Here is a 24,718-nt window from a genome sequence, read left to right as displayed (position 1 = left end):
TCGTGCTAAACCGACGCCGTTTGGTGATTTTGGGGCGTTAACGCCTCGAATTCAAGTTTCTTAAAGAAGTAGTTTGCCTAAAGTGAAATCTGACTCTAACTCCCAAACCGGGAACCCGATTCGAGCCCCGTCTTCTCCCACAAGTCTCTCATGCCTAGGCGGTCGTGTGTGCCAAGTGTTGTCCTAAACCGACGCCGTTTGCTGATTTTGGGGCGTTAACGCCTCGAATTCAAGTAAAGAACGCAAAGATGCATTTTAGCTTAGAATGCAAAGATAAATTTTATACCTGATCTTCTGGTGGTGGTGTATATGGATTCTCGTCTTCTGCAGATTCCCTAAATGCCCGGTGGCCACTCGATGCATCAGGAACCTATGTTAGTCAGTGCATAATGTGTTAATCATATTCGAATTTCATACATAATCTTGAGTGAAAATTGAACTATCAAACAATTGTGATGTTTATATGGAACCTGTCTGTTGGGATCCACACTCGCCCCCTGTGACACAAGGGCCATCATCTCAGCTCTCATCTGCTGCAAATGTGTAGAGAACTCTGCTCGCGGCTCCTCCCTCAACTCATCCCTTAGCTCAGCACGAACCTGCTGCGTGATCTGATCAATAGTCGATGGATGGGGTGTTGACTGTGATGGCCCAGCACCATCCTTATACACCACTCTCCGAGGCACGATTCTCCCGTATGTGCGACAATATCCATGTCTGTCATGACCTATCAACTCATGGAAAATGGCATTCCTAGCCTCCAAAGTCCGACCATCCTCAGGTAGCATAGAGAGTTGACGATTAAACTCATCCTGTATTGAATAAGACACACAAGTATACGCGAAATTAAGATGGTTGACACACAAAAAATAAACTTTAAATACAATCAAAGGTGTTTGGAAACTACCAAGGTCTGGATAACCTCTGGGTCATCTACTCTACGTGTCATAAGCCAAACATTCATCTTATCAGTAGACTCCCCCTTACTGGTCATCTAAATTTTTTTTTAGAAATATGAAAATTAGAATCCAAATAATTTGCAAATATACAATGTTTATTTATATAGAAAAATAAAACAATAAAATGTAAACCTCATGCCGTATCTGAGAGAAAGTAGTACGCCCTGTGGTATGAGCTATGCCGTGAGCTCGCCGATTTTTAGCGTTCCTACTTGCAATTTTCTATAACAAGTTCAACAAATGTAAGTATGTAAATATGATTTGTATGTTTACATATCATAAATATAACGTAATTGTATACCTCAGCATCGGAAGTACGCCAATACTCTACAAGTTGTTCCCACTGGCTTGGCACAACGTTCATAGGAACATCATCCTTCAGATTAGGATCAGAGCTTCTAGGCTTGAAATACTTAGCCTTAAGCTTGTTCTTGTGATCCTTCCATATGCTGTTGCAGTTTTTCATGCAGATTGGCTTGTACTCCTCTGGACATATATTCAAATTGTCCTATAAAACACAAAGTTTAAGGCTAAGTATAACACAAATTTGGAATTCGAATTTGTGGACAAAAATATACTTTTACCTTCACATCCTTCCAGATAGCATCAACAATATCATCAGGCACACTGTTCCAGTCAACAAAAGTAAGAGGAACAATGTTACCATTCCGGACAATAATGCCAAGTTGAGTAGTTAACTTGGCCACGTTATCCCCTATTGGGCAGTAATTTCCATCAAATTGTATGTGCAGCTTTTTACCAGTACCCTACTCTTTAATGCCCTTGGCACATCCTCTACCACGCCTAGTCGAGGTCGATGAAGAACTAACATGACCTGCGATATACAATAATAATAAACAATATGCAATGGTAACAACCAAATGCAAATTTAAATAATGTGAATACAAATCATATCAAATAAACCTGATGTGGGCTGTGAAGAAGTCGAAGGGTCTGCAAAATACAATGAGAATAAACAAGTTATATATAATGAGCATAAATAAATGTATGTGTAAATAATTTTCATGCAAATCAAAGCAAATTTAAATACCTGCGGATGGCTCATAAGCTGATGATGATAGCTGCTGTGGTGCCATTGATGGTGGACGCACCGATGGTAGGCGTGGAGGCCGAGTACATGGTAGCTGCTGTGGTGCCACTGATGGTGGTCGATACGGTGGTAATGGCCCCTCAGATGGTGGTGGCACTAATGGCCCCTCCGATGCTGGCCGATGTGATGCCTCCTCTAATGGTGGTGCTACTGATGTCCTGTTATGTAGCACATCAGACATCATGCGCCGGGGATGATCAGGCTTCCTCTTCCTTCCCATAATAATCTTCAAGCAATATTGTAGACACCCCATTTTTGACCGACCTTAAGACTCAGACGTCACCGATTGAGCGCTTGGTGATATTGCATAATGTGCTCGTTCAGAAGTTTCAGAGTCGCGGCTGCGAGCCCCGCCTCCGGACTTCCGGACCTTCTTCGGTGCCTTGCCTCGGTTTGCGAACCAGACTCGGTTTTCTCTGTTTCTTTTCCTAAGGGGAGGGAGAGGTCCCGTAGACCATCTCTCAATGTTCGTAGGCTACATTTGGTGGCCATAGGCCATTTTGCCCATTTCGGAGTCCGGTTCCCGGTTTTCGGAGCCGTCAGGCCGTGTGCCTCGGTTCGGGACCACCTAACCATCTCCGTTTGCTCTGATTTTTGGCATACATCTTATTTTCTCCCTTTTGAGGGACACTGGGGTCTGAGAAACCCACTTCGTGGCCGAACGCCACTTTCGGTGTTTAACGGGCAGTTTCCGAGGCCCCGAACTGCGTGTTTTGGCCCCCGAACATTCGTTTTGCATCGGTTTTCGTTCATTTTTGGCAGGTACCTCTGTTTTATCACAGGGAAGGTCACTGAAGGGTGGGAGGCCATCAATTGTTGCAGCAACCAGTTATCTCTCCTCCGGAGCCTCCCGGCGCCCGTTTTTCCAACTTCCGGGCTAATGTTGAATGCCTTGGAGCTAGTGTTGCCAACTTTCAACCACATATCTGTGATCTACACACCTGGGAGGCCCCTAAAAGTTCATGGCCGGCCATTAAGGTCACCTGACCCTTTTGACCCCTTTCTTCCGGGCTAATGTTGAACCCCTTGGACCCATTTTCTCGAACTTTGAACCACATATCTGTGATGTACACACTTGGGAGGCCCCTAAAAGTTCATGGCCGGCCAGTAAGTCAACTTGACCCTTTTGACCCCTTTCTTCCGGGCCAATGTTGAACCCCTTGGACCCACTTTCTTGGAATTTCAACCACATGGTTGTGTTGTACACACATAGGACTACCTCCCCAGTAGCTGGCCGGCCAGAAAATCACATTGACCCTTTTGACCCCTAGCCGGCCGGCTAGGGGGTGTGGCCGGCCGGCCACCTCCAGCAAAAGTGTGAGGCCGGCCTGCTTCCTTGCACTGTGTACTTTACAGCTGTGGGGCAATATCCCCCAGATATTTCCTGTATCCGGGGGATATTTTGTGGGGGGGTTTTACCCTCCTTCTCCCCCACCTTTACATCCCCTTTTTGATCCTTATAACCAACTGGTGGTCTTCTTTGTTGGGGTTAGAAAATTTACTCTTCAAGTCTCCATAGCCAACTCCATCTTCTTCCCTCTCAATTCTTCAAAAAACCCTAACTCCCTAATCATCATTCCTTCTACACCACCAAGCTCTACCACCACCATCTCATTTCCAGCAACAAGGAAGGATTCTTGAAGGCTAGAGAAGCTGCAAATCCATCCAAAAAGCGACAAAAGTTTGAATCTTCAAGGGTAAGTAACACTTTTAACCTTTTGAACCTTTTTCTTGATCTATTTCTAAACCCCACTTCTTTTTGGTTTCAAGCTCCGGCCCTAACTGAAAAGGGCCATATTTTGAGCTCATCTTCACTTCTCATTAAGGGCTCAACCCTGTTTGAGCCCTCCATAATATACTTGCTTCATTGATCATCTTGTATGTCATGATTTTGCATGCTATTTTTGGCCCATGAGCAATCTGTTTTTGAGCATGTTATAAACTGATATAAGGCTTATTTTGAGCCCCTCTTCAACATTGGAGAAGGGCTCAACATTGTTTGGTGTCTCCATGTGTCACTTGTAGTTATACCCCTTATTTGGCCCCATTTTTGCATAAATTGGCAACCCTCTTTGCTTCTGTTTTTGGACCTTGGTCCGAACTGAAAGTGGTCTTATTTTGGCCTATACTTCATGTTTCATTCACACTTTTTTTCTGTTTGGTGATTATTTTATATACTTCATGTTATAGCACCTTTTGAGCCTTGTTTTGCATCATATTTTTAGCATGTTTGTATACTGATTTTGAGGCTGCCATATACTGTAAATATTCATATTTTTGGTCCATATTCATTGTTGTAGAAGGAAATTTTCCAGTTTGGGTTTTGCTTATACCACTTGCTTTATTACCCCTTATTTGGCCCCTATTCTTGCATGCTATTTTTCCCCTACCTATACTTGCTGTTTGGCCATGTTTATAACTGTGAAAGTGCATCTTTTGGGACTGTCTAGCTTCTGTCTTTGCATTGCATGTCCATGTTGTGCATGTTTGGCATAGCTATAGGCCATTTCGGGTGCCTAATGTTGCATTTCGGGACATTTCCTTGCATTTCATGTCATTTTGCTTCATTTCGGGACTATTTTCCCCCATATTTTAGTGCTGAAATTCCATTAGTATGCTTGCATATCATTTTTTCCATATTTCATCACATTTTAGCATCGCCTCGGTTTGCGTGCCCGTGTGCACGCATTTCGAGGCACTTCATTTTCTGCCATCGGCATCTTATGTGAGTGTGGCTAAGGCTCTCTCATGTTAGTATAAGTCCATGTTGCATTTTCCATGACATTCGCATCATTTTAGCATCGCCTCGGTTTGCGTGCCCGTGTGCACGCATTTCGAGGCACTTCATTTTCTGCCATCGGCATCTTATGTGAGTGTGGCTGAGGCTCTCTCATGTTAGTATAAGTCCATGTTGCATTTTCCATGTCATTTCATCGCATTTTATCATTGCCTCGGTTTGCGTGCCCGTGTGCACGCATTTCGAGACACTCCATTTTTATCCGATGGCATCCCATGTGAGTGTGGCTGAGGCTCACTCATGTTGGTATAAGCCCATTTGTCATTTCCATACCATTTCATCACATTTCATCATTGCCTCGGTTTGCGTGCCCGTGTGCACGCATTTCGAGGCCCTCCTTTTTTTATCTGCCGGCATCCTATGTAAGTGTGGCTGAGGCTCACTCATGTTGGTATAAGCCCATTTCTCATTTCCATGCTATATCATTGCCTCGGTTTGCGTGCCTGCGTGCACGCATTTCGAGACACATATCATTGCCTCGATTTGCGTGCCCGCGTGCACGTATTTCGAGACACATATCATTGCCTCGGTTTGCGTGCCCGCGTGCACGCATTTCGAGACACATATCATCTCCTCGGTTTGCGTGCCCGCGTGTGCGCATTTCGAGACATATCATTTTCTCAGTTTGGGTGCCTGTGTGCACGCACTTCGAGGCATATCATTTTCATTGCATTCGTGTATTTTCTCAGTTTGCGTGCCCGTGTGCACGCATTTCGAGGCATCTCATTTTCATAGCATTGAGTATGTTAGGATTGTATCTTAGTTACATTTCATACATATCATGCATATTGCATTATGTCCGGAATAGGAGTTAGCCTGGGCATGGGAAACGAGGTACATTTCGTACTCCGAGTGACGGAATGTGTCTCAATTCCCCAGTCACCGACACTCCGGATTATCCATGATGGAGTTAGGTTTTAGCTGTAGTCTCATGTGCATTCATCCTATATTGAGTTGTGTATTTCGACTTCTCGGCCATCATGCCTCGATATGCGTGATTGGTGGCACGAGGATCGAGACATGCATATATTTGTGCAAATACATTGCTATGCCCCTTTCCTGCTCTCTGTTACAGCAAAATCAGGAATCAGCAATTTTTTTTGGGGCTTGGCACGCATTTCAAGAACAGATGGAAACAGAGGCTAATTGGGGCATTCCGGTGGATTTCCGCGCAAGACAATCCGGACATGCATCACCTATCAGAAGCAAGGCAGTCCCTGGCTTGCATGCCAGTTTACTTGTTTTCTTAGTTAATTTGTTAAATTAATTAGGATTTTGTAATATTCTTTTATTCGGGACTGTAATATTTAAACTGTATATTTATTCGGACCCTCCGAGTGAGGGCACAATTGTAATAAGTGTGCGTGAGTGTGTTGTATGTCTTCCAACTCCACGTCTTTCTCCCTTTTATTTACCTGCTTATGATGGTTAGATTAGGGCATGTTTAAATTAGCATACAGTCTGACAGCATGTTTGCATCATCCATCTGTATTGCATGCACCGGGCTCGGCGCATCATACTAACTGCATTGTACTTTCAATTCTAAATTGAATACATGATAGTTGTAGCATTTCATATACCATCTTAGAATAGTCGAGCCTGCTATAGTTGCATTTTGCATGTGTTGCATTAGGCATTTTTGTATACTTAGGATCATGCATGATTTCTAATGAATTCCTATTTTGGCTTGGAGTACTCGGTAAGCTTTATGCTTTAGCATCCTTGCATGCGTGTGAGTGACTGCCATGAATAGCATGTTTACCATGAGGCTATGTGCTTATGTGAAATATCTGCCTGAATGCCTGTGGGTGAAGGTTGGGTTATTTGAATTGGGACAATTCATCAAATGTTTGTTTTAAGCCCACTTGATAGTGGCAAAACCATCTTTTCTAAGCCCACCCGAGGGTGGCAAAATCTGTATTTTAAGCCTACTTGCGAGTAGCAAACCATCTTTCAAATAAACAAGCATGAAATGTTTTGTTCCAATTCGGACGAACCAGTCTATACTTATATGCTGTGTGCATCACATAGTAACCTAGGCTAATAACCGGAATAAGGACACACAATGTTTTCAAAAATTGATATCATGGTTAGTAGAGGCCGATCTATGACCGGGCGAGCGGGGGTGCTCACGAAGTGACCTTCCCCAATCGTACCCAAGTTCCCGAGCCGAGGCAACTTTGGTGATGACGGACACGTGGCCTTTTGGCACCGAGTCAGGGTTTCCTAAATTTCCCAAAATAAAATATTTAGGTGGCGACTCTGTATCTGGCAAAGCAGTCCATGTTTGGCACTACTTTCAAAAATCCGTTTTCTTAAAACGATTTGCCGGATTTGGACTCTTTGGTTCAGATTTAGAACCGTGACTACAAAAAGTCGAGTCCGAGCTATAGCGAGGTCCCCCGCGGGCTTGTTAAAAATATAACATTAATTGACATTAGAAACATAGACAATGGTTTGTCATCAACTATAATATGCCATGATTTGAACTAATACAATTACAAAGACAAAGTAAATTAAGAAATTGATGATTAACTACAACCTTGGCCTTAATTGAATTACTAATGTTGATTACATATCAGCCTATTTGAACATCAACTGTTTCCCCTTCTGCGGCTTCCCTCACCCAACCAACTTCTTCATCACGAAGCATTATATTTTCTTCCAATTGTTGGCTCATGTATGGCTCGATTTGTGGATCAGTTGAACTCATATCAAATAAACCTCTTTGAGACATCTTCACCACGACTTGCCAGTCTGGTTGTAACGGGTCTGCAACATACCAAACTTGCTCTGCTTGGGACGCCAAGATGAAAGGTTCATTGGTAATTCGATCATCTCGGTACAACAAATGATTGAAGTTCACCAACGTGAAATTGAAGACATCTTCTTTCTTTCCGTGAATGTTGTCAATCCAATCACACTTAAACAACACATGTTTCTTCTCATTGGAATATCGAATCTCAACAATATCTGTCAATTGTCCATAATAGTACACAGACCCCAGACGAGGATTCTTGTTTTTTCGACTAGCATAACTTATGGTATCTGCCTTCAAAGCTACACCACAATTTTGTGTGGCTCGACGATCATCCATGGCCTTTACTTGATACCGAAACCCATTCAGTATATACCCGTTGAACCTCCTTGCCAGGTTATGAGGACCATTTGCCAATAGAATAATCTCTTCAGAAAGTATGACATCAGTAGTCCTTCGCAAAGTTTGGACCTATTTAACACGAAATGTAAAATTTAAAATGTAGATCGACTTAAGTAACTAGAATCTATAGAGTTAAATACATACATGTTCCTTGAACCAAATGTGAAAAGTTTCAAAATGTTCACGCCGAAGTTGATGATCGTCGACACGAGGCATTTTGAGCTTAAGTACTTCAAGGTGTTTGCTGTGTAGATTGAAATTTTAGCCATACAAAAATTTTAGTTGAAAATTCAATAAACATAATAAAATATTGAGTGAGTGACTTAACCTACTTTATGAATGGTTGAACCGCGCTTGTATTGCATAAGATGTACCGATGAGCTTGTACCCAAGAAGTATTATCAAGATAAAAGCTTGTGTTTTCACCAGTAGCATGACCCAAATTATCAGCACCACTATAGTTCCTCACGGGTCGACTAGATTTGGTTTCCACATCACTGAGATATTGTGCACAAAAATTCATGCATTCTTCTATAAGATATCCTTTAGCAATTGATCCTTCAGGACGAGCTCTATTACGCACGTATTGCTTCAAAGTAAGAAGATACCTCTCAATTGGATACATCCATCGAAACTGAATCGCTCCACCCAATAACGCTTCATCAGCTAGATGTATAGGCAAGTGCTCCATTATATCAAAAAAACTCGGAGGAAATATTTTCTCTAGATGACAAAGTGTTACAGCGATACGATCTTTAATATATTGCAAATCCGTCGCACGATTCACTTTCGAACACAATTGTCTAAAGAAATTGCTCAATTCAATCAAGGGTTCAATTACATTCTTCGGTAACGATCTGCGAATAGCCAATGGAATAAGTTGTTGCATCAGAATATGACTATCGTGGCTCTTAAGACCCCCAATGCTTCTATCATGTAAGCGCACACGACGTGATATATTGGATGAATACCCGTCGGGAACTCTTACTTCCTTCAACACTTTCAAGAACAAATCTTTCTCATCCTTGGTCATCGTGAATTGTGCTGGTGGTAAATAGGCTTTATTCGACCCTCTTAACTGCAAATGTAGGGGTTTTCTAATATTCATATCTTGTAAATCACGCCGAGTATTAACACCATCCTTCGATTTTCCTGCAACCCCTAATATTGTCCACAACACATTGTCACAAACATTCTTCTCTATATGCATCACATCGAGGTTGTGTCTTATTAGATTGTGTTCCCAATATGGCAATTCATAAAAGATACTCTTTTTCTTCCAACTATGGGTGCGATGTCCAGTTTTCTCCTTCTCTACCTGTCTCCTATGCCTCTCCTTAAGGTCATCCCTATTGTATTGGGTTAAAATACCCTCAGATTCTAATTGTAGCAACATCTCAGTTCCAGACAACAATTTTGGTTTGAGTCTGACTTCCCGACTACCATCAAATGATACTTTATCCTTCCGGAATTTATGGCCAGTAGGTAAAAATCTGCGATGACCCAAGTATGATTGTTTCCTACTATGCTTCAACCAACACGATGTAGTTTCCTTATTGCAACAAGGACATGCATATTCTCCTTTAGTGCTCCATCCTGACAAGTTTGCGTATGCAGGAAAATCACTAATTGTCCACAGTAAAGCTGCATGCATTTGAAACATTTGATTTGTTGATGCATCAAATGTTGACACACCCTCATTCCATAGTTCTTTCAACTCCTCAATCAACGATTGCATATAAACATCAATCTTGTCACCAGGTCCTTTCGGGCCGTCAATAAGCACAGATAAAATTAGAAATGGTTGCTTCATGCACATCCATGGCGGCAAGTTGTATGGAATGAGCACAACAGGCCAAGTGCTATGAACTATGTTCATCGTCCTGAATGGGTTAAAACCATCAGATGCTAAGCCAAGCCTTACACTTCGGCAATCATTACTAAAGTCAATATTCCGACGGTCAAAATCTTTCCATGCAAGGGAGTCAGCAGGATGCCTGAAGACACCATCATCAGTTCGTTCCTCTGCATGCCATCTCATTAACTTGGCCATCTTGGATGACATAAACAACCTCTGCAACCTTGACTTTAAAGGAAAATACCTCATCTGTTTTGCAGCTACTTGTTTGCCACCTGTGTTAGGACCATTTGAACCACCATCACCATTTGATTTCCATCTAGAACTGTTGCATATGACACATTTATCAAGATTGGCGTCCTCGTTTCGAAACAACATGCAACTGTTGGGACATGCATCCCACGTCTCATACGTGAAGCCCAAATCTGTTGTGACCTTTTGAGCTTTATAATATGAGTCCGGGAGTTTCACACCCAACGGAAACGCCTCATTCAATAACTCAAGCAACATGTCAACAGACTTGTCCGTCCACTGATTAAGCACCTTCAAATGTAGAAGTCGAACAATGAATGACAAAGATGTGAACTTCTGACAACCCGGATACAATTCACTTTGTGCATCTTGAAGAAGTTTGAAATACTTTGCAGTCTCTGCATTTGGACCGAGCTGGGGTTCAGATGCACGGGGATCAGGCCCCTGTGGTTCATCACCCTCAACACTTGTACCGACATGTGGATTTCCCATAGCCCCTTGTATCATTCCAATCATATCATCTCCAATGTCTAAATTAGCTAATGTTTCATTCTCTCGATTACTATGCAGAGATATGTAAGATTCCCCATGATTAATCCAATGTTTGTATTTTTTAAAAAAACCATTCAAAATCAGATGCTCCCGTACACCATCTCGTACAAAATAGTATCGATTCTCACACTTCCTACACGGACAACTGATCATCGAACCTTCAACCCTATTGGTGTAGGCAAACACAAGGAATTCATCAATCCCATTAATGTATTCACTCGACATCCTACTTGGCAAATCAATCCAACTCTTATCCATCATCTGTACACATCCACAAGAATATCTCACCAAAGTAACTCTAAATATAATACCTACACATAAATATTCACTCGACATCCTATTTGGCAAATTAACGAAATGTCTAAAATTCCTATTTAAGAGCATATGATTTGGAAAAAATAAAAAAATAAAAAACTTGAAGGATTGAATGGTAAAATTGATAATTTATGGATGAAATAGAAAAAAAAAATTGATAATTTAAACTTGAAGGATTAGAGCATATGATTAGAGCATATGATTTTGACAAACTATTTCTAATTAGAGCATATGATTTTGACAAACTATTTCTAATTAGACAAACTATATATATATGCATATGATTTTTACTGATTTTGACAAACTATTTCTAATTAGAGCATATGATTTGGAAAAAATAAAAAAATAAAAAACTTGAAGGATTGAATGGTAAAATTGATAATTTATGGATGAAATAGAAAAAAAAAATGATAATAGTTGAAGAGATATAAATGAAAACAACCATAAAAATAATTAAAAAAATTAAAAACACTAATTGATAATAATTGATAAATGTTGATAATAATTAAAAAATAAACAGTTTTATATATATATATATATATACATATATATAGACATATTTATTAATAACCATGAGACAAATCTGTTATATATAGACAGATTTCAGATTTATATACATATAGATTTATATACATTGCATATATATATAGATAGATTTATATATATAGATTTCGGATAAACAGATTTATATATATATAGAGACAGATTTCAGATTTATATATATATATATATATAGATTTATATACATTGCATATATATATATACACAGATTTATATATATATACACAGACCGAGAGAGAGAGAGAGAGAAAGAGAGAGAGAGAGAGAGCATACGCAGAGGGAGAGAGAGTCGTCGCCGGAGCACCACTCTTGTCGCCGGAGCCGTCGCCGCCGCACCACCGATGTCTTCCTCGTAGGCCGTTTGGGGAATTTGGGGGTGAAGTTAGGGATTTGGGGAGGAGGATCGAGCGGCAGCCAAGAGGAAAAAGGAGGGTTTTTTTTTTTTGGACTTTTTGCGACGGTATGATGTAGACCGTCGCAAATAGAAGGCAAAACGGCGTCGTTTGCATTAATCCTTTTTTGCGACGGCAAATTTCCGTCGCAAATGATATGTGCCGTCTCCAAAAAAAGGTTTTTTGCGACGGTTTTATTTACCGTCGCTAATACTTCCGCATTTCCGACCCCTCCGCTTGGTTTCATTACCGACGGGTCAGTACCGTCGCTAAAGGGTATTATTTGCGACAGGTGCAGTTACCGTCGCAAAAAACCGTTTTTTGCGACGGGGGCGCGACGTCGCTAAAACTCCGTATTTTTTGCTATGTTTTCTTGTAGTGTTTGGTAGCTCAACATTTCATTATGTTGTGAGAAGACATCATTAGTTGGCACAAAACTGTGGTAAACATGATTCATTAATTTTCTTTTTTTTCCTTTTCTTTATTTTTTAATTTAATGTTTCTTTATTTTTTAATGCTAATAAACACAAATTTAAACTAACGTGTATCTGACTATATTATTATTATAGTTGGAAGGTTGGTGTTGAATGGTCCAAACAAACAAAACAAAAACCAAAAAAATAAATTTATTTTATTTGTAAATAATGAAAATAAAAAATAAGATGATTGACACATGAAGAATTCACAAACCAGACTTTATAAAGTGCTCTAATTTGTCCAAATGGCCCCATGCTTTGACTTTTAATTTGTGAAGTTTTGAATTTTGGATAACTTCAAGTTTAAAGTGGACTATGTTCATTTCATATGTTTAAAAAATTACAGAAATTAATAAATAAGCTGAAAATTATTTTATCTTAAGAAAATAAAATTTCAAAATCAAGTTATAAAACATCTCAAATTTGCCCCTACTTTATTTTAACTTTCCCAAAAGCCACACTAAAAAGACAGAGGTGGGTTCAGAGTTGGAAATTTTGAAATTTTTTTGATCAAACTAAATTATAAAAATGATGAGTATTTTTTATTTAAATTTTTTTATCAAATTAATTTAAATTTTTATTTTTTTTTCTTTCAAAAAAATGTTTGTGTAAATCTACTACAAACATACAAATAGCCTAGGGTGGCAAAATTGACATGAGGACTCCTTTTTATTTTTTTATTATTTATAAAAAATAAAAAAATATGATTCAAAGCAGTGCACTCCACGTAGTTTACGCAATTTTAATAAATTTGTTGTCAAATGAAATTGCATGTTATAAAAGAACTGACGTAGAGAATCACATTCTTTTTGTTTTTTCAGGTAATGGAATCAAATTTTAACGAAATCCCATTTTTTTTAACCTTTTTTGATTTGATTGGTGAGAACAATGAATGTGCAATACTACATTGGACGCACTGGAGTAAGGTGGACTTCGTATCACAAACACATTTAGAGTAAAAAGACAAAATTATTCTTATTAAAGTAAATAGTATACAAAATAAAATAAAATAAAAAAAAAAAATCTTTCATTTTACACCTTAGTTAAAACTTTAGGGCAAATTTCACTATCATCTTTGAGTTTTAAAAAAATTTACAGTAAGTTCAATAAGTTTAGGCCATATTTGTTTGGGCGGACTGGATTAGCATTGTCATGACTAATAGTCCTGGGATTACGAATCCGTTGGATTATGTAACCTATCTTAACTAATAGTCAAGTTTAAAATAATTAATCCGTACTTCAATTGTTTAACCAAACATCGGATTAATAATTTTATTGGACTATTAGTCCAATCCCAAGCTTATGTCCACCAAAACAAACATGGTCTTAGTGTAATTACACTGATTCCTCTTTTAATATCTTATCTATTTTAAAATTTTAAAATATTGAGAATAAATATAAATAATTGTAAGAATATAAAGATATAAGTTGATCTATGTTATGATGCAAATAAAAAATGTGACAACATAAATTCTACTTACACTTTTATAGTTTATAAATATTTTTTTATTTATTCCTAATGATTTACTATTTCTCGTTCTTTTATAATTATTTTAGTTTATTCCTGATTATTTGCTAGTTTCCCTTGGCTTGGTTTCAATTGTATATCTTCTAAATTATCACATCTTTTTTCTTTCAATCATAAAGTATCAACTTTGTGTATTTGATTATTAAAGTTTTTAATTTCAATTCATGTAGTCCAATTGAAAATGATAGTACAAATTGAAATTTGAATAATTTAGTTATACAATCAAATACACAAAAAATTGCTTATGGGATGTAGTTTATTCAAATTTTAAAATATTTTACCTATCAAATCAAATTTAAACTACTATTGATTCATACAATCATTTCAAATTAGACTACATGAACCAAAATTAGGAACTTTGATAATGGGAAAAAGTAATAATAATTTAGATAATAAAAATGTAAAATTAACCATTTTCTTGTCTATTTTAGGAAAATCATTACTCAATAAAAAGTGAAGGAAAAATTATCAAAAAGTGAAAATCTTTTGAGAGTACAACTCTTTCTGCGTAAAAAGGATAAAAAATATAAAAATAAAATTTATATCATATAAAAATAAAATTTATATCCCATAAAGTAATTAAAAAATTATTAAAAAAATTAACTATTTCAATAGTTTTTTATATATCATTTTATAAAAAATTCAAAAATTAAAAAAATAATTAATTCTCAAAATAATCTTAATTTTTTTTTGGGACCGAAAACAATCCTAAGGGTCTATTTGGGAAGAGCTATTCCAAGTTTTTTTTGGTTATTTTAGTCACAAAAAATAAAATATTCTATTTTAGTCATAAAAAATAAAACATCACATCCAACCCATAATCATTACACTCTTCTTTCACAAAAAAGTTAAAAAAGTCAAAAAAATCTTTTTCAAATCAAACTTTTAACTTAAATTAAAAAAACTAAAAAAATCAAAAATCAAAAAGTCAATCCGCTTCCTAAACATAGGCTAAGTTAGAAATGTACTTCTATTTTTGCCAAAAATTACGTATCTTTGTTGACACGTGTAACGTGTAATTCAACTAACACTCCCAGATGATCACGCGCGCACGTGCGGTTACTGTCTCTCCACGCGTACACCCACCCACGCACCACCCTCCCTTTGCATTTCCGTAATTTTTCCCTCGTCCAAGGTCCAAAAAACAAACCCTAGCTTCCCGATAATTTTTGTATACTATTAAGATATATGTTATGTAATGCCTTTTATTATTTTGATTGGTTTTGGATTTAAGGGTTATTTGAAAATTATCTAAAAAATATATTTTTTATTTTTTTAAAATTTTTTCATAAAAAATTAAAAAATATATTTAATATTTTCTAAGCTATCTCTTCTATTAAATATTAAAAAAATAATATTCTGATGGATAAATTATAAATATATTTTTTGAGATTTGCTTAAAATATGAATTGTCTCTTGTGATTTGAAAAATTACAAATATCTTTTTGTCAGAATTTTTTATTTAACAGAATTAATTGAAAAAATAAGATTTTAAACTGTTTACTTATACAACAATAAAATTATCTGAATAATTAATTTAAATAAAATTTTAACATTATTAAAAATAGTTAATTAACTTGATAATTTATTAATAAAAAATAACCTATTTATTATAAAATTAAAAACTTAAAAAAGCATAATATAATTTTTAAGACTATAAAAAATAATTTATAATTTAAATAAACTTTTGTAATTTATCCTATTATGATCGATGGAAGTATCACATGGTAACCGGTTCGTATAGAAAACTTTTTCCAACTTCCCTAACCACATCTTCCCTCTACTTGAATGCAAACTTTGCATCGTTACAGCAAAAGTCGGTGACGCCGCCTACGTGGCACCATCACGTTCGTCTGTCTCCACTATAAATACCCCTCGTCTCTCCGGGTACCTTGCCTCACTGCCCGCCTCCATAGCCCCCTCTCTCTCTCTCTCTCTCTCTCTCTCTCTCTCTGACTCAGAGCTCGCTATAGGGTTTCCTCGTCTCTGTCTTTCTCTCTCTCTAGATCTCTTTCGCCCTCTACATATATATACGTACATGTATTGTGTTTATAGGTGATGTTATTGCGGCGGTCTCTAATTCGCTTGGTGCAGGTCGGGAACTGCTTCGCCACCGGTGGCGGCGGCGGCGGCGGCGGCGGCGGCGGAGATGGGTGGTTTGGTGGTGGCGAATTGGATCCCGCCTTGCATCAACTGAATCGGAGACCGCGGTGAATGTGAGGATGTTTTCTTCAGATCTTGGACAGTTTGGATTTGAATTAGTTGCTGATTGCATGGATTGGTTGGAGATCGAGTGGATTCATTCATTTCTAGGTTTGGATTTCATTGCATGTTATTCAAATTTGGATCTGTAGCTGTAGATTTGAGCAAAGAAGTTTTTGGCTTCTTTGTTCGAATTGATTCGGGTTTGGATCTGGGCCTTTTCTCGATTCCATAGCTAATTCACTAGGAGCAGAGATTTTCATTGCTAATGTCTTAGAAAGTTAATTTTTTTTTGCTTCATGTTTGTGCTATAATTGAATTTTTGGACTATGGATAATTGTTGATACAGTCGCTTAAAAGATGTCTAAAAAGAAAGAAAAGTTATTTATTACTTATTTTAGAATTAGTTCGTCGAATGAATTTGGATCCTTGTTAGATTTTGTTTTATTTTTAGATTCCAAAACCCAGTTGCTACAGTTTGGTGCTGTTCTTTTTCTTTTTTCTTATTTTTCTTTAATCTAGGATTGTAGGTTTACATAACTATAAGTTGAAAATTGTGCTTAGCTGCATTTGTTGTGATATACAGCTCTGTTTATTCAATAGGAGTTCCTTTTGTTGGCTATTAATTGGTGCTGTTTATATGCATTTTTGTTTGATCATTGAGCATGGAAAAAAGTAATTATCATAGCTGTGATTAGTGTTTGCTATGGTGCTGAATGTGGAACATATATTGGACTGCGTTTTCGGGATTATTTGATTGAAAGGTGATGTCTTGTGAGATATGGTTATACTGGGTTGACAAAACTGCAAATTACCACTCATTTCCTATAGGCTCTGGGCTCAATTTGGGGATGATTCTGTGTCACGATGTCAGCCGTTGAACCGGCTAGTTTTGTTTGTTTACTATGGGTGGGGTTTTGTTTTAAGATTCATTTCTGGGATCCTATTTCCCTTAGACTTTGATATAATTTTATTCTGATATAGTTAAATTGATATTGTTCTTTACTGGAAGAATTTTGTCCTTGCTATATATATATATATAATTTTTTTTCTAGTATTGCTATATTTTTCATGCTATTGGTGGTTTTGTCTAAGGGATATTCATTTTGATTAATGTTGTGTGAAATGCGATGTGCTTCAAACAATTGGTTTCTCTTGATCATGCTAAGCTTCACTAATATCAATTGTTCAAACCTGCACAATGGTGATATTATAAAAATCACAACCTTTACTTTCCTTGTCTATTCTGAATGGACTGTTGTCAACTTATGTATATGCTACATGCCACACATTCCCCTTCATTTTAATCCCACTTTTCCCTTTGCAGTTCTTTATGAGGTTCAAATGAAAACCCATTTAAAACAGTACTTGAAAAATCAAACCAAATAGAGCCCTTGTTCTCTTGTTTTTCTTTTTCAAATTCTTTGGCCAGTTTTGTAATATTCTCATTTTAGATAAGTGCGACCCTTTGTTGTGTGCATGCAATTAATCATTTTTGTCTTTTTTCTCCTGGTTATATTGAATGGAAGGAGAGAAGAGGGAAATGTAGTGGAAGAGAGGCTGGGCTTCTTTTATAGAAAGTGGTCACTTGGCAGACTTTGGTGGAACAGGCTTAATATTAGAAAGAGACACCATCTGTGAGATCAAGTAGTGGTGATGTTCACCAAGGTCTTTTTACCTAGATTCATCACTCTTCCTGACAAACCCCATTGGCTTGGCTCTCCTCTTGGTAACTTCTCCCCCAAAAGCTGCCTATGACATCATCACTACTGGGGAGATTCCTCAAATTCCTTGGGCCTGCATTTGGAAACATAAAATCCCTCAAAAGCTCGAGAATGGGGTTACTGCTGTGCTAAATGGGGGCATAGCAGTAACTGTTGTGCCTCAATTTGAGGTTTGTTACGGGTTTATTTTTATGATATGAACCATTCATTTTGTAGGGTTCGTCAAGTATTTCATGCCTATCAAAAATTATATTCATCAGATATCAATAACTATGTGATCGCATTGCATATTTTTTATGCTATTTCTAAAAAGAAAAACTTATTGTTTATTTTTTTATGATAAATGTATTTCGATCATATAGTTATTGATATCCGATTAATGTGATTTTTGGTAGACATGAAGGACTCAACGAACCCTACAAAATAAACGGTTCGGATCATAAAAATAAATCCATAGTAAACCTCAAATTGAGGCATAACTTTGGCACAGTAGTAACCCCTCTCTTCAAAAGCCCAAGGGCTTCCTCTGGCTTGTTATGCGTGGCAGGCTTCTCACCAACCAACTCAGAGTTACTTGAGGTCTTGATTTTATTGATGACTGCCCTAGATGCAATACCCAAGTGGAAAACTCGAGTCACCTCTTTAGAGACTGCTTTTACTCAAAGGAGATGTTGACAAAAATCAAAAGTGATCAGTGGTATAAGGATGGCATTGATAAACCTGTGCCTTCGTGATAAATCTAAACATAGCAATGGTATTAATTGGATTACTTGGTTCACTGTCACTCTTTGGCAAATTTGGAAAGCAGCTAAAAACAAAATTATTTTTGTAAACTGCCCTATGTCCACTAAAGACAGTTTGCACCAAGTGTTCCAATATACTCAAGAGATCAATGAGTCTTTTCAATGCCCCCTTAGCACTGATCAAAGAGGTCATAAACTAATTAATTGGCTGCCTCCTTGGGCAGGGAAAATCAACCTAAATGCTGATAGTTGCGCTAAAACTGATTGGGGTAAAGCAGGATTTAGAGGCCTCTTCAAGGATGAGAAGAAATCATGGATTCTAGGCTACTCAGGAAAACTGGATGCAGCAACCTGTCTTGAAGCTGAAATCTGGGCCATATACTGTGGCACAACCATCATCCATGAGAAAGGATGCAAGGTGTTGAGATTGAGACGGACTGTCAAGAGCAGTAAATCTGATTCAAAATGGTGTTCACCCAAACTGCCCATACAGAGCATTAGTGGAAGATACGAAATTCTTGACTCAGAATGTGATGAATGATCAAACACATCTTTTGCGAAGCCAGCAAGAGCGCTGATGCACTTGCACAAATTGGAGTTGATCAGCAAGAAGTTCTGGAAATCTATGAAGACCCACCTAGCTCAATTAGGCCCTTTCTTGTAGCTGACCTCGTTGGTCTTGTGTATGAGAGGGATTAATTCCCTCATTATCTTTATCTTTGCTTGTAATGACTCTTTGCTTCAATTAACTTTCCTTTTCACCAAAAAGAAAGGAAAAGAAAGAAGTAACAGTGATGTTGGAAATACCATCATGCTAAACGTTATGACTTGAAAATGGTGGGTGGTGGACACTAGAGCATTTTAAATATTTTACTTGAAATCAACATTTTTTGGTACCAATGAAATTACGTACGTGGATGAAGATGCTGGGAGGTCTATAAATATTTTAGTCCATCTTTTTGTCAGACTTTTTCCTTGAGAAATAATTGAAAAGTATAATTTTGAGCATTTATTTTCCCCACATTTTATTCTGGTTGGTAATTGGGTGCAGTTAACTTTCAATCTCTGAGAAGGAATTCAGGGTATATTGGACTCTGGTATTTTGAGAGAGAGTTTGAATTGAATATCATTTTTCTTCACTTTGGATGCATTTGAGAGATTGTTATTAATTGCTGTGGTTATTTCTTATGCACCCTGTACAGAACCCTCACCCCTCCATTACAACCTTCTCATGGTCAGTGGTGTAGCTAGGATTTGAGTTTATAACAAGTAACCATCAATATTATTGTCACATTTAGATTCTACACAACTCATTCAAAATTAACTTTTATATAACACACTGTAATTTTATATGTTGAAGTAATTTAAACTTGTTAAATTACAGATAAAAATAATTTTTTTACGTAGTACACTATAATTTTATATATTTTCAATCACATCAGCAAAAATAATATAAACTTGTTAAATTACATATAAAAATAAAATTGGGACATTAATACTATTGATTCAACAAAAATAAGTAGAAATCTACATTTAGATAATCGTTCATGGCGAGTTTTCATTTTTGAAACCACTATATGATAAGGTTATTACTTAAGCTATCAAACATTTTTTTCTCAATATATATACCAAAATAATCATTCAATCAACCATCACTTTGAATTTAAATGGGGAAGGGGGGAATCGCTTATTCGGTTTTTCATGAATTGCATTGCAATGAAAGATCAATTGTAATTGTCATTGGCAGAATAAGAATAAAAACTCTCTAGTATTTATCTAAGAACACCTCCAATCCTTAAGCCTTTTTTCTATGATAAAGTACTTGAAAAATATTTCTAATGATTTCATCAAATATTTATCAAATCGAGAAAAAAAATATTTTTTTCATCAAATTTGACGAAAATGAAAATTTTGGGATGAGAGGAAAATTTCTATAAAAAAAAAGTAACAAAGGATGGGAGATGCTCTAATTTCACTGGTTCATATTGTAACATCCGAAACATTTTGAGTAAATTTCTACATTTGCTAAAAGAAAATTTCAAGATTGAGACTATAGCTCCTGAACAGCAGATAGACAGAGACCACAAAATTTCCATAAGACATCTAGAGAGTTATCCCCTGATTTCCTCATTCCAATTTCCATGGCTCAGTGATGATATTTTATAGAGTTTGAACACACAGACTTTCTGTAGAGGTTTTTTTCGTCGTCTATTCCCTATACAATAATACATTGGTCTATCAAATAACTCGTGGACACTCCATGGGTTGTGGATTGGAGTTAAATTATTGCTGTTGCATCGCTTAGGTAGAAGATCAAGTAGATGACTCAATTTTTAGGTCTGATTTGGTTTTACTCTTGTTTGCATCTGCAAATTGATTTTTTTTGGTTCTGTAACGGTCGAATTTGGGAAACCGGTGGAGCTATGGACTACTTGATGATGCAATGTCGATAATACCAAATCAGCAATAAAAAGTACTTTTTTTTTTCTTTGCATCTGTAACATATAACTTACCCCTTTTTTTTTTTTTTTTTTTGGCATTTACCAATAGGTTCCATACACACAATTCAAAACTCATTTGGTTCCAAAACAAAACACTTGCACCAATTACTCTTATATAATTTTAATTGTTTTCAAAAAAATTTATTTTATTTTAATTTTTAAATTTAAAGACACTACCACACTTCATTACCGTCTAATTTTCGTTAGATGATCGCCAGAGGCTCGGCGAAATATTTAACATTACCAAGAAATCATTGGAGGATCACCGAAAATTCGTTAGAGTATCACTAGAATTTTCTAAACGTCATTGGAAGTTGTCTGGATGTCAATATTTCTAAAGACTCACCAGAATGTCCAAAATATTGTAAAAAAAGAAAAGAATAAATGAAGAAATTAGAACGAAAAAACATAACAAAATGTGCTAAATATTGATAAATTAAAAGAAAAAAATGTAATAAGAATTAACAATAACAATGGGAAAAAAAATAAGTTATTTTTTAATTTTTGTAGGGTTTAAACAAATAATCTCTAATATTAATTAAATTGAAAAACAAGATTTGAAACTGTAAAATTGTTATAGTTTCAAAGTATGATTCTATTAAGTATTTCTCTTTATTAATCAAACTCGTAATACTGTAAAATTTTACAATTTTAAAGCATGATTTATTTCAGCACAAAAAAAAAAAAAAATTGAAACTGAATTTTTTTTTATCATTTTCACCGCTTGTAATTAAAACTAAAAAAAAACTTGTTCAGAATTTAAAAATTTTCTTCATTAAAATAGGAAAAAAGAAATGTGGAGTAGATAAAAAGTAAAAAAATTCAGAGATCAAAGGAGAAAGAAAGATATAGAGAGCGGATTGTACTATGATAACTATTTTTGGTTTAGATCTGGCCAGATTTGATTTAGATTTACTAAGAACTAAGTAGATCTAATCATCTTGTTCGTCGAAAATTTATCTTTTTCTCCGTCAATGAAGACAGCAAGGAATCAGTAATTTGTGATTGTCGGTGAACCTCCATCAATAATGATCGCCGGTCATTAATGAGCATTAAAAAAAAAGGAAAAAAGAAGGAGCTTTAAAACCTCATAATTTGATGACTGTATACACTCCTTCCACATCCCTTAAATCATAGAACTCATTTCCATTAACGAGATCTACCTGACATAGACGAAGATTGGGCCACATCATGCGAGGATCTCGTGAAACTCTCTTAGCTTTATTATAAACACAGAAAGTAATAAGTGTGTTTGATTTTAGTTTTTTGAGTTTAATTTTTTTAAAATTGAGTTTTTTTATTTTTTATTTTTATTTTTTGTTTTTAATGAATATTTTAAAAATTGTAAATATTTTTTTTTTTAAATTTTTTTAGATGTACCTTACTTAGATGTATCTAAATAGTAAATATTTGTGAAAAAATATTTTAAAAAATTAATAAATATACAAAAATACAAAAAATGTACTGAATTTATATATATATATATATATATATTATATTTTTGATATTTAGTGAATTTTTTTAAAAAAATTCACAAATATTATACATTTTAAGTGTATGTATGTTAGATGTGTCTAAAAATTAAAAAAATCACTTAAAATATTAAATTTTTTTTAATGAAAATAGAAAAATACGAAAAATAAAAAAATAAAATTTTTTAATGGTTGCACGACTTTCGGATCTATTAAAAAATTATGGGACTAAATAGCGTGTAACCTTTAGAAATAGGATACACGGATAATTTGTCCTTTGGGGCACTTAGAGCATCTCCAACAGTAATAGGCATTTTACCTATCTAAATATTACTATAAAGTATATATTTTATTTTGCCTATCAACTGTTTTATGTTTTTACTCCAACCATGCTCTTTATTTTAGCTATTTATCCAAATACTATTAATTTTATAGACAGCCACGTCAACAACAAAGATGGAGGGAAATGATCTTAATGATTGAATACATTTTGCCTAGCGTTGAAGGCTAGCTACATGTAGCTAGTAAATATGAGTTAAGCCAAAATGCCTAATTACATGCCTAGTGCATTGGAATTGAAAAAAGCGAATTACACTAGGCATTTTAACTAACAAATATTATATGCCTAGTGCAATTAGTCATACATGTTTTTAATTGTCACTAAAAATAAAAATCACTTTTTTCGTGCAATTTAAAGATGCTGCTATAGCTCACCACCGCCAAATTTTTGTCAGACGATCACCGAAGGCTCATCAAAATATTCAACATCATTGAGAAGTCACTGGAGTATCACCAGAATGTTTTAAACGTCACTAAAAGTGGTCGGAATGCCTAGAACATCAATAACATTGTTGTAAACTTATTGAAATGTCTAGAATATTGTTCCCCCAAAAAAGAATAAATGAAGAAATTAGAGCGAAAAAATATAACAAAATGTGCTAAATATTGATAAATGAAAAAAAAAAAAAAATATATATATATATATATATATAACAACAATTAACAGCAACAGTGAGGAAAAACATAAAATATTTTTTGATTTTTGAGGGTTTAAGCAAATAATCTCCTATATTAATCAAACTGAAAAATAAGATTTGAAACTGTACAATTGTTGTAGTTTTAAAATATGATTCTATTAAATATTTCTCCTTATTAATCAAACTGAAAAACATGTTATGAAATTACAAAATTTTACAGTTTTAAAGCATGTCATGAAATTGCAAAATTTTATAAATTTAAAACATGATTCATTTTAGCACCCAAAAAATTAAAATTGGAAAATTTTATAATTTTTACCGCCTGTAACTAAAATTTGAAAAAAACTTGTTTAGAATTTAAAAAATTTCTCCATTAAAATAGGAAAAAAAAAGTATATAGCAAAGAATAAGTAAAAAAATTGAGAGATCGAAAGAGAAAGAAAAAATAAAGAAATAATTGTATTTCGGCAACTATTTTGGGTTTAGATCTGACCGAATTTGATGTGAATCTACTCAGATCTTAGTAAATCTAAATCATATCAGAGTAGATCCATTCATTTTGTTAGTCGAAAACTTATCTTCTTCACCGTCGATGAGGGTGAAATAAGGAGTCGATGGTCGATAAGTGTAAGTAAATCCAAATCGATAGTAGTCATTGATCGCCAGTAAAACCCTACAACTTTAGAACTGTATACTGTCCTTTCACATCTCTTAAATCATAGAAGTCATTTGCATCATATAACCGAATAAGATCTCCCTAACATAGACGAAGATCGGACCACATCATCGGAGGATCTCGTGAAAGTCTCCTAACTTTAGTATAAACATAGAAAGCAATACCTTTGAGAATGAAAAGCTCACTGAGAGCTGACTTGTTTTGGGTATTTCAAAAACATTACGAGACTATCGAGTATAATTTTTTGAAGCAGGACACGCTTGTAATTTGTCCTTATTTTTATTTTTTGTTATCTCTATACTACTAAAATATATACTGCCTCACCTTATTTTGTTAGTTTATTTATAGGAATTTTAACTTTTTTTTGGGGAATATGTAATTATTACATTTGAATTTAAATTTTAAAACATTTATTGCAAGAATGCCTTTTTGTTGATAAAAAAAAAATAGAGATAATAACAT

The 24,718-nt window shown here is 35.5% G+C and overlaps 2 protein-coding genes and 1 long non-coding RNA gene across 3 annotated transcripts; 1 reads left to right on the top strand and 2 right to left on the bottom strand.

The window, feature by feature from the left end:
* Positions 1-222: 222 nt before the first annotated feature.
* Positions 223-1,721, bottom strand: LOC145806085 (uncharacterized). The gene is made up of 6 exons (XM_082901806.1): positions 1,544-1,721; positions 1,261-1,467; positions 1,092-1,181; positions 908-994; positions 471-812; positions 223-370 (listed from the first exon to the last, which is right to left on the bottom strand). The coding sequence occupies exons 2-6, from the start codon at positions 1,423-1,425 to the stop codon at positions 281-283; spliced, it is 774 nt and encodes a 257-aa protein (XP_082757932.1). The 5' UTR covers positions 1,426-1,467; positions 1,544-1,721; the 3' UTR covers positions 223-280.
* A 5-nt stretch (positions 1,722-1,726) lies between these two features.
* Positions 1,727-2,323, bottom strand: LOC145805271 (uncharacterized). The gene is made up of 3 exons (XM_082900380.1): positions 2,011-2,323; positions 1,884-1,913; positions 1,727-1,794 (listed from the first exon to the last, which is right to left on the bottom strand). The coding sequence occupies exons 1-3, from the start codon at positions 2,321-2,323 to the stop codon at positions 1,727-1,729; spliced, it is 411 nt and encodes a 136-aa protein (XP_082756506.1).
* Positions 2,324-15,706: 13,383 nt separating this feature from the next.
* On the top strand, positions 15,707-19,465 carry LOC114269036 (uncharacterized). Its single transcript, XR_014348595.1, has 2 exons — positions 15,707-16,274; positions 18,855-19,465. It is a non-coding gene; the product is annotated as an uncharacterized LOC114269036 (long non-coding RNA).
* The last annotated feature ends 5,253 nt before the right edge of the window (positions 19,466-24,718 follow it).

Source organism: Camellia sinensis, chromosome 13 (genome assembly GCF_055761805.1).
Source record: "Camellia sinensis isolate YWXY chromosome 13, ASM5576180v1, whole genome shotgun sequence".
NCBI lineage: Eukaryota > Viridiplantae > Streptophyta > Magnoliopsida > Ericales > Theaceae > Camellia > Camellia sinensis.
The sequence above is the reverse complement of the archived record's forward strand: the minus strand, read 5'-3'. Positions and strand labels throughout refer to the sequence as shown.